The sequence below is a fragment of the Pelodiscus sinensis genome, chromosome 1 (assembly GCF_052426305.1).
Source record: "Pelodiscus sinensis isolate ZL-2025 chromosome 1, ASM5242630v1, whole genome shotgun sequence".
In the NCBI taxonomy this organism is placed as follows: Eukaryota; Metazoa; Chordata; order Testudines; family Trionychidae; genus Pelodiscus; species Pelodiscus sinensis.
This window is the reverse complement of record NC_143052.1, coordinates 359,463,231-359,473,642: the sequence shown is the minus strand read 5'-3', so window position 1 is coordinate 359,473,642 and position 10,412 is coordinate 359,463,231. Positions and strand designations below refer to the sequence as shown.

The window sequence follows — 10,412 nt, the reverse complement described above, 5'->3', positions numbered from 1 at the left end:
TGCAAAAACACGCTTTTAGTGTGGATGCTCTGCACGTTTTTGCACAAAAAAGGCTGTTTTTGCACAAAAACTCTGCAGCATAGATGTAGCCTGGGAAACACCCTTCAGTTCTTCCCAATAACATCCTACATGGAGCCACTTGCTCTGTTCCTTCCTGCTGAAGGCTCCCCTCACTGTTCTCCCTCAACCTTCTCTGTGGGTGTCACTGGAGTCAAGATACCTTAATTTGGTATTTCGTGATTTCACAGCTGGAGATTGATTGGAGCAAATGCTCCCATTGACTTCCCTTACTCCTCACAAACCTTTGGTCTGACCCAGTATGGCCATTCTTATGTTCTTGTGTTCTTAAGTCAGGAAAGGATTTATTTCCTTTTTGACTGGCCGCTCAGTGATTCAGGGAAGAGGAACCAGCCGGAGCAGCCTGACTCGGATCTGTTTGGTCCTCATCCCGTAGATGATGGGGTTTAGCATGGGGGGCACTAGGAGGTACACATTAGCAATGAGACTTTGGAAATGAAGGGGCAACATGGGGAGAAATTGGGACATGAGGGAGACCAAGAGAGGTGGGATGTAGAAGGCTAAGATGACGCAGAGGTGGGAGCTGCAAGTCCCAAAAGTTTTGAGCCGGGTTTCCTTAGTGGGAAGCCTGAAGATGGCCCTGAGGATCTGGATGTAGGACAGAGCGATTAGAAACATATCAAGACCCATTCCAGAGATGAGCACAAAGAGGCCGTAGTAGCTACTCACACGGATGTCGGCGCAGGACAACTTCACCACAAGCAAGTGCTCGCAGTGCGTGTGGGGGATGATGTTAGTTCTGCAATATGGCCAGTGCCTGGCCAGGAAGGAATAGGGCAGCGTGAGAATGCAGCCACGCAGCACCAGAGCCAGGCCGATTTTGGCCACCACCCGGTTTGTCAAGATGGTGGAATGTCTCAGGGGATGGCAGATGGCCACGAAGCGATCCAAAGCCATGGCCACAAAGATCCCAGACTCAGTTGCTGTGAAGCAGTGAACAAAATACAGCTGGGTGAGGCAGGCGCCGAAATCGATCTCCCTGGAATTGAACCAGAAAATGCTCAACATTTTGGGCAGAGTGCAGGTAGAGAGGACCAGGTCGGTGACGGCCAGCATGCAGAGGAAATAGTACATGGGCTCATGGAGGCTCGGCTCTGTCTTCACAATGAACAGGATGGTGACATTCCCCAAGATGGCGATGGCGTACATGGCGCAGAAGGGGATGGAGATCCAGACATGGGCTGTCTCCAGGCCAGGAATGCCCACCAGGATGAAGGTGGAGGGGTTGGTGAAGTAGGTTGTGTTGGAGTCGGACATTGCCTAGGGGAGAAGGTGTCCAAATCTGAGGCAGAATGGTGTCTCCTGCATGTGTTGTACATTCCCCCTGACTTTCTGTATGTGCCCAGGATTTAGGGTTACGACTGCAGAACGTATGCCTGGAGGGACAGAAAATGATAATGTGAGACATTCTTTATACTTTTGGTGGCTGTTCTCAGGGGCAAAGCAGATCGGTGGCCCTTCACACTGAAGAATCCAATTTTTTTTATTCAGGGAAATGGTTTATGAACAACGGACCCTATGGATACCAACAGTGTCCCTGTGGCAATAATTCTATGTAGCATTTTGTGGGAATTCTTAATAGGTACCAGCAGGAAATTCACCCTGGAAAAGGCGTGGCCCTTGTTGAGATCAACACATTAGGACTGGAAGGGACCTCGAGAGATCATTGAGTACAGCCCCCTGCCCTCATGGCAGGACCCAGTACTGTCTAGACCATCTCTGACAGATGTCTATCTAACCTGTTCTTAAATATCTCCAGAGAGGGAGATTCCACCACCTCCCTTGGCAATTTATTCCAATATTTGACCACCCTGACAGTTAGGAATTTTTTCCTAATGTCCAATCTAAACCTCCCCTGCTGCACTGTAAGCCCATTACTCCTTGTCCTGTCCTCAGAAACCAAGAAGAACAAATTTTCTCCTTCCTCCTTGTGACACCCTTTTAGATATTTGAAAACCGCTATCATGTCCCCCCTTAATCTTCTTTTTTCCAAACTAAACAAGCCCAGTTCATGAAGCCTGGCTTCATAGGTCATGTTCTCTAGACCTTTAATCATTCTTGTCGCTCTTCTCTGTACCCTTTCCAATTTCTCCACATCTTTCTTGAAATGTGGCGCCCAGAACTGGACACAGTACTCCAGCTGAGGCCTAACGAGCTCAGAGTAGAGCGGCAGAATGACTTCACGAGTTTTTTACAACACACCTGTTGATACAACCTAGAATCATATTTTCTTTTTTTGCAACAGCATTTCTCTTTATTAAACCTCATCCTGTTTTCCTCTGACCATTTCTCTAACTTGCTAAGGTCATTTTGAATTATGTCTCTATCCTCCAAAGAAGTCGCAACCCCACCCAGTTTGGTATCATCTGCAAACTTAATAAGCGTACTCTCTATCCCAATATCTACATCATTGATGAAGATATTGAACAGTATGGGTCCCAAAACAGACCCTTGAGGAACTCCACTTGTTATCCCTTTCCAGCAGGATTTAGAACCGTTAACAACAACTCTCTGACTACGGTAATCCAGCCATGGCAGCATTACATGGGACTAGGACTGAGAGCCAGAGCCGAGGGACACAAGTTTAGTCCCTTTATGAGGAAACAGCTGGAGCAGCCTGGCCCGAATCTGTTGTGTCCTCACCCCATAGATGATGGGGTTCAGCATGGGGGGCAACAGGAGGTACAAATTGCCATTGAGAACATGGAAATGAAGAGGCAAATTGTGGCCAAACTGAGTGGTCAGGGAGGAGAAGAGACCTGGGATGTAAAAGATTAAGATGGCGCAGAGGTGGGTATTACAAGTCCCAAAAGACTTGAGCCAGACATCTTTTGTGGGGAGTCTGAATATGGCCCTGAGGCAACTTGGGCATGGTAAATGTACACAGGACCAGGTCAGTGGCGGCCAGCATGCAGAGGAAATAGTACATGGGCTCATGGAGGCTCGACTCCCTCTTCACAACGAACAGGATGGTGAAATTCCCAAGAGGGCTATAGCGTAGATGGCACAGAAGGGGATGCAGATTCAGACATGGGCCCCCTGCAGCCCAGGAATGCCCAGCAGGATGAAGGTGGAGGGGTTGGAGAACTCAGTTGTGTTTGAATTTGACATGGGATAGTGGAGAATGCGTTCAACTCTGAGGCAGAAGAGTGTCTCTTGAATGTACCATACATTCCTCTGACTTTCCGTATGTGCCCAGGGTTTCTAATGATGGTCGCAGTATAATTGCCTAGAGGGACAGAAAATGATAATATGAGACACGACATGCTCTGGTTGAGGCTGTTGTCATGGGCAAAGCAGATTGCTCGCTCTTCACACTCTGAAAAAAAATTGTTTTTCAGTGAAATGAATTATGAACAATGAATCCTCCGAATGCCAGTGGTGTGCCAGGGTCAGTAATTTGCATACATCATTTTGTGAGAAAGCTTAATAGGCACCAGCAGGAACTACACCCCAGGGAAAGGCCTGGCCCTCACTGAGAGCAACACCAGGGGTCACTTGCCCTTTGCAGCTCTGGCCCAAGCTCAGAACGTGGTTGGACACATATGGAATGAGATGGAGAATAACCTGCTCTGGCCATGCAGTTGGGTTTGGTCACCCAGTCACTATACAGGCAATCGCTGAGATAAAGTTATAACAGATAATGTTGTAGTTTCCTCTCGCACTGAGGATACCTCTCCGGGGGAGGGAACTCCACTCAGTAGGAAAAGGCAAGTGTTAGTAATGGGATCGTTAGAAACATAGATAACTGGGTTTGTGATGACCAGGAGAACCGTACGGTGAGTTGCCTGCCTGGTGCGAAGGTTGTGGATGTCTCAAGACATCTAGATAGACTTATGTGTCATGCTGGCAGGGAGCCAGTGGTCGTGGTACATGCAGGTACCAATGACATAGGGAAGGGTAGGAGAGATGTCCCCCCGGGCAAATTTAGGCTGCCAGGAAAGATATTGAAATCCAGGACCTCTATTTTGTCATTCTCTGAAATGTTTATATGTCCACACACAGGGACAGGTAGACAGGCAGAACTTCAGAGACTCAATGTGAGGATGAGATGATGGTGTAGAGAGCAGAACTTTAGATTTATTAAGAACTGGGGAAATTTTGTATATGGGGGGAGCCCATACAGGAAGGATGGGCTCCACCTAAACCAAAGAGGAACCAGGCTGCTGGCACTTAACATTAAAAAGGTCGTAGAGCAGTTTTTAAACCAAGGGCTGGGGGAAAGCCGACAGGTGCGGAGGAGCACATGGATCGGACAGAGACATCCCTTAAGGAGGGTCTACTAATAAAGATTCTCTCTGTTCTAGTCAGGAGAGGATGGAAGGTGATAAAATATGGGGGAGATTAGATGAGAAACAAATGAAAAAGAGTGTAATACATCAGGAAATGGCAGACAGATTGAGAGGGACAAACGTTTCAACTGCTGACACACAAACACTGGAAGTTTAAATCATAGAATCATAGGACTGGAAGGGACCTCGAGAGGTCATCGAGTCCAGCCCCCCGCCCTCAAGGCAGGACCAAGCTCCGTCTACACCATCCCTGACAGATGTCTGACAGATGTGAACTAGAGTGCCTAGTTTTAAAGGAGGCTATTGAAAGAATGGGCATCACGGAAACTTGGTGGAATGAGGACAATCAAGGGGACACAGTCATACCAGGGTACAAAATATATCAGAAGCACAGAGCAGGTCACGCTTGTGGGAGCGGGGCATTATATGTGAAAGAAAACGTAGAATCGAAGTGGAAAATCTTGAGGCTACGTCTAGACTGCAGACGACTGGAAGAGATCTTCTGGAAAAGCTAATTTTGAAAGAGAGCATCTAGACAGCAAAAGCGCAACGAAAAAGTGATATGCTTTTTTGAAAGATAGCGTCCACATGCATTGGACACTATCTCACATTTAAGGTCACCAGGAACCAGTTCAGGCAGGGCTATTTATAAATACATTAGATGCAAAAGGAAGAACAAGAACAGGGTAGGCCCACTGGCCAGTGAGGAGGGAGAAAAAGTAACAGGAAACTTGGAAATGGCAGAGATGCTTAATGACTTCTTTGTTTCAATCTTCACTGAGAAGTCTGAAGGAATGACTAACATAGAGAATGCTAGCGGGAACAGGGTACGTTGAGAAGATAAAATAAAAAAAGAACAAGTTAAAAATCACCTAGAAAAGTTCAATGCTTGCAAGTCACCAGGGCCTGATGAAATGCATCCTAGAATACTCAAGGAGCTGATAGAGGAGGTATCTGAGCCTCTAGCTATCATCTTTGGAAAATCATGGGAGACAGAAGAGATTCCAAAAGACTGGAAAAGAGCAAATATAGTGCCCATATATAAAAAGGGAAATAAGAACAACCCAGGAGACTACAGACCAGTTAGTTTAACTTCTGTAGCAGGAAAGGTAATAGAGCTAGTAATTAAGGAAATCATCTGTAAACACTTGGATGGTGGCAAGGTGATAGGGAACAGCCAGCATGGATTTGTAAAGAATAAATCTTGTCAAACTAATCTGATAGCTTTCTTTGATAGGATAACGAGTCTTGTGGATAAGGGAGAAGCGGTGGATGTGGTTACCTAGACTTTAGTAAGGCATTTGATACGGTCTTGCATGATATTCTTATCAATAAACTAGGCAAATACAACTTAGATGGGGCTACTATAAGGTGGGTGCATAACTGGCTGGGTAACCGTACTCAGAGAGTAGTTATTAATGGTTCACAATCCTGCAAGAAAGGTATAAAAAATGGGGTTTCTCAGGGGTCTGTTTTAGGACCGGCTCTGTTAAATATCTTCATTAATGATTCAGATATTGGCATAGAAAGTACGCTTCTTAAGATTGCAGATGATACCAAGCTCGGAGGGATTGCGACTGCTCTGGAGGATGGGTCATAACTTAAAATGATCTGAACAAATTGGAGAAATGGACAGAGGTAAACAGGATGAAGTTTAATAAAGACAAATGAAATGTGCTCCATTTAGGAAGGAACAATCAGTTTCACACATACAGAATGGGAAGCAACTGTCTGGGAAGGAGAATGGCAGAAAGGGATCTAGGGGTCATAGTGGACCACAAGCTGAATATGAGTCAGCGGTGTGATGCTATTGCAAAAAAAGCAGACATGATTCTGGGCTGCATTAACAGGTGTGTTGTGAGCAAGACACCAGAAGTCATTCTTCCTCTCTTCTCTGTGCTGGTTAGGCCTCAGTTGGAGTATTGTGACCAGTTCTTGGCACGGCATTTCAGCAAAGATGTGGAGAGGGTCAAGAGAAGAGCAACAAGAATGATAAAAGGTCTAGAGAACAAGACCTATGAGGGAAGGCTGAAAGAATTGGGTTTGTTTAGTTTAGAAAAGAGAAGAGTGAGGGGGGACATGATAGCAGTTTTCAGGTATCTAAAACGGTGTCATGAGGAGGAGGGAGGAAACTTGTTCATCTTGGCCTCTGAGGATAGAACAAGAAGCAATGGCCTTAAACTGCAGCAAGGGAGGTTCAGGTTGGACATTAGGAAGAAGTTCCTACCTGTCAGGGTGGTCAAACACTGGAATAAATTGCCCAGGGAGGTTGTGGAATCCCCATCTCTGGAGATATTTAAGAGCAGGTTAGATAAATGTCTATCAGGGATGGTCTAGACAGTATTTGGTCCTGCCATGGGGGCAGGGGACTGGACTCGATGTCTCTCGATGTCCCTTCCAGTCCTAGTGTTCTCTGATTCTATGATTCTATGAGGTCAGCATTTGCTTCTAGGAGCTGTTGCCTAAGACTAGATGAGACGCTCTTAAAGGGACCCCCTGGACAGCTGTTTCTCACCTTCTGCTGTGTGCTGAACTCCTCTCCAAGGGACAGCAAAGCTTTAGTGGTGCCTGCTCTGGTTCCCCTGCTTTTGGACACCACAGCACACTCCTTGCCATGGAGCCAGAGCTGCCTCTGGGCATGTGATGGCCCCACACGGCCATGCTGTAGGTCGTGTAGCACTTTGTGCCGGCCGCCTTCATGGCCCTGCAGGAGCTGGACACCGAACTCATCCTTCAGAGCCCATCCCTGTGTGCAGGAGCAAGGCCCTTGCAACCACACCCCACTGTGGAGAGACGTGTTTGGGGGCAGGACACCAGTTGCAACTGGTGGGACTGTCTGGTCGTGGGGCGGTGGGATGACCAGCAGTGGGTCCACAACTTCTGGATGAGGAAGGCCACCTCCACAGAGCTGTGTGCCTTGCAGTAAAAGAGCGAAGGGAAAGTACTTGGATTCCATGAATTATTCCTCTGCCTTCTCCCTTCCCCACCCAGTGATAGGCATGCACGGCATGCACAGTATTTGCCCCTTGCTCCCAGATAGTCATTGGAATGGGAAGAAAAGCAAATCATTTCCCGGTGCACACGGCTGCCCCCCCCACCCCTCCGTCCTCCACCCTATTCTCCACCCGGCCTCATGAAACTTTGCCCTTGGTGCACTAGGCAATCAATGCACACTGAATGGGTTTTGCCCAGGGCAGGATGGTAGAGCTCTGGGTGTTTAGGATGCAGAGCCAAGAGAACTTTCTCTGTGGCCTCTCTATGGTGGGTCCATGACTGGCTGGCCAGAGCATTCAGGAAAATAGTTGGGGGTGGGGCCCTGCCTGCAGATGTTGGTCTGAAGCAAGCGTGTCATGTCGCAATGCAAGAGGGAAGCCTCAGCTGTATTTCCATTCCAGGGGGCACCCATCACACAGATGTTCCAAAGAGTAGTGGGGGAGGACAGGAGAAATCAAGAGTGCAGGATGTGGGTGAAAGGCATAGAAGGGATGGGGATACTCAAGGGAAGATTGAAGTAGAGGCGGGAGAAGATGAGGGGGGACGGTGCAGGGCCTTGGATCTCAGTTACAATGACAAAGACAATTAGAAAGGGGGCAAATCTATGAGGTAGAACGTCTGAAAGGAGGAGCCGTGTTAGTCTGTGACTTTAAAAACAACAAGAAGCCCTGTGGCCTCTTAGACATGAGCTGGAGTAGGAGGTGGGGGAAGGAATCCAGAATTTAGCACAGAAAGAGAAGGAAGAGAGAAAAAGTAAATGTCAATTGTAGGGCTGGTGCAAATGAGGCTGATTGAGTGGGCTGTAAGTGTCTCCTCCTTAGCTTTAGATGTGAAAAGGAGGTGTTAAGTGTATGGAAGGCTGCTTTATAAAGGGCCATCCAGTTAATGGCTTTGTTCAAGCCTGGAGAAACAGTGTCAAGTCTGCATATGAAGGTCAAGTCCACACTCTGGCTCTGTAATTGGCTGGGGAAAGTTGTTGGTAGAAGAACGGCTGCTTTGAAATCCAGGACCGAGCGCCCAGGCAGGGTACAATGTTCCCCTGCGGGTTTCTGTGAGTTTCGATTTCTGGTGCCTGACTTGTGTCCATTTATCCATTTGGCCAATATGCATGGCAGAGGGGCATTGCTGGCACTTGATGGCATACGCCACATTAGAGGATGTGCTGGTGAATGGGCTTTTGATGTTGTGGTTAGGTCCTGTGATGGTGTCACTTATACAGATGTTGCAAATGAAGCCCGGGATTTAAATAACTGTTACTTCTCATGGAATGAGGAGAAACAGTTAATTTGAACTAAGGAATTAGCGTCTAGTTGCAGGCAGTTAGTTTGGACTAAGGAGGATTTAAAAATGGTGGCACCATGCAACCTGGGATATTTAAATCCCGAGCTTCATTTGCAACTCCAGTGCCCTCGTTTGCCTTCCTAGCTTGAACTAATGAGCTAGTGTAGACATACCCTTACACACAAACCCTTCACTCTGTAAGTCACACTCAAAACCGTGGTAAGGACAGGAAAGGATTTATTCTCTCTGACTGGTCTATTAGTGATTCAGGCAGGGCCAAGAACCATGTTGCCTGGGAACTTTACACAGGACTTGAACTGGGAGCCAGAGCCAAAGGAGACAACTTCAGTCCTTTTATGAGGAAACAGCCGGAGCAGCCTAACCCGGATCTGTTGGGTCCTCACCCCATAGATGATGGGGTTCAGCACAGGGGGCAACAGGAGGTACAAATTGGCAGTGAGAACATGGAAATGAAGAGGCAAATTATGGCCAAACCGAGTTGTCAGGGAGGTGAAGACGGCTGGGATGTAAAAGATTAAGATAGCACAGAGGTGGGAGCTACAAGTCCCAAAAGTTTTGAGCCGGGCATCTTTAGTGGGGAGGCGGAAGATGGCCCTGAGGATCTGGGTGTAGGACACAGTGATAAGAAACACATCAAGACTTATCCTAGAGATTAGTGTAAAGAGGCCGTAGTAGTTACTGACACTGATGTCGGCGCAGGCCAGTTTCACCACACGCAAATTCTCACAGTGCGTGTGGGGAACGATGTTGGTTCTGCAATATGGCCACTGCCTGGCCAGGATGGGGTAGGGCAGTGCGAGCACGGCACCGCGCAGCACCACGGCCAGGGCAATCTTGGCTACAACGCGGTTCGTCAGGATGGTGGAATGTCGCAGGGGATGGCAGATGGCCACGTAGCGATCCAAAGCCATGGCCACATAAATCCCAGACTCTATCGCTGCGAAGGTGTGAACAAAGTACATCTGGGTAAAGCAGGCACTGAAACTGATCTCTCTGGACTTGAACCAGAAGATGCTCAGCATAGTGGGCATGGTGGATGTGGACAGCACCAGGTCAGTGATGGCCAGCATGCAGAGGAAATAGTACATGGGCTCATGGAGGGTCCGCTCCCTCTTCACGATGTACAGGATGGTGAAATTCCCCAAGATGGTTATGACGTACATGGTACAGAAGGGGATGGCAATCCAGACATGGGCCCACTCCAGGCCAGGAATGCCCAGCAGGATGAAGGTGGAGAAGTTGGAGAACTCGGTTGTGTTGGAGTTTGACATGGGATAGTGGAGAACGTGTCCAACTCAGGGGCAGAAGAGTGTCTCTTGGAAGTACCATACGTTCCTCTCACTTTCCGTATGTGCCCAGGGTTTATAATGATGGTTGCAGCACAATTGCCTAGAGGGACAGAAAATGATAATATGAGACACGACATGCTCTGCTTGAGGCTGTTGTCATGGGCAAAGGAGAGAAAGAAAAAGGAAGGGGGTGGGAGACAGAACATCATTAAGTATCTGGAGAATGGGCACTTAAACCTAAGCAGATAAAAATCAAAGTCAATAGATAGATACCTAAAAGAGGAAGGATACCACTCAGGGAGCTGTTAGCACCTTCAGTGGTTATTAAGTAGGTAGATTTCCCATCCGCCCATATCACACTGAGTCCATTAGCATGTGAATTGAATTTGCGGAAGAACTGGGATTCCAGGGCTTCTCTGTGGATCTGGCTTGTGGAGCTGGTGTGTGACAAGACAGC

At 47.7% G+C, this 10,412-nt stretch overlaps 2 protein-coding genes across 2 annotated transcripts; both read right to left on the bottom strand.

The window, feature by feature from the left end:
• Positions 1-393: 393 nt before the first annotated feature.
• On the bottom strand, positions 394-1,335 carry LOC142819275 (olfactory receptor 52E2-like). The gene has a single exon (XM_075905004.2). It carries the CDS (start codon positions 1,333-1,335, stop codon positions 394-396), a length of 942 nt encoding a protein of 313 aa, XP_075761119.2.
• Positions 1,336-8,911: 7,576 nt separating this feature from the next.
• Positions 8,912-10,039, bottom strand: LOC102444789 (olfactory receptor 52E4-like). Its single transcript, XM_075904907.2, has one exon. It carries the CDS (start codon positions 9,935-9,937, stop codon positions 8,912-8,914), a length of 1,026 nt encoding a protein of 341 aa, XP_075761022.2. The 5' UTR covers positions 9,938-10,039.
• Positions 10,040-10,412: the final 373 nt, after the last annotated feature.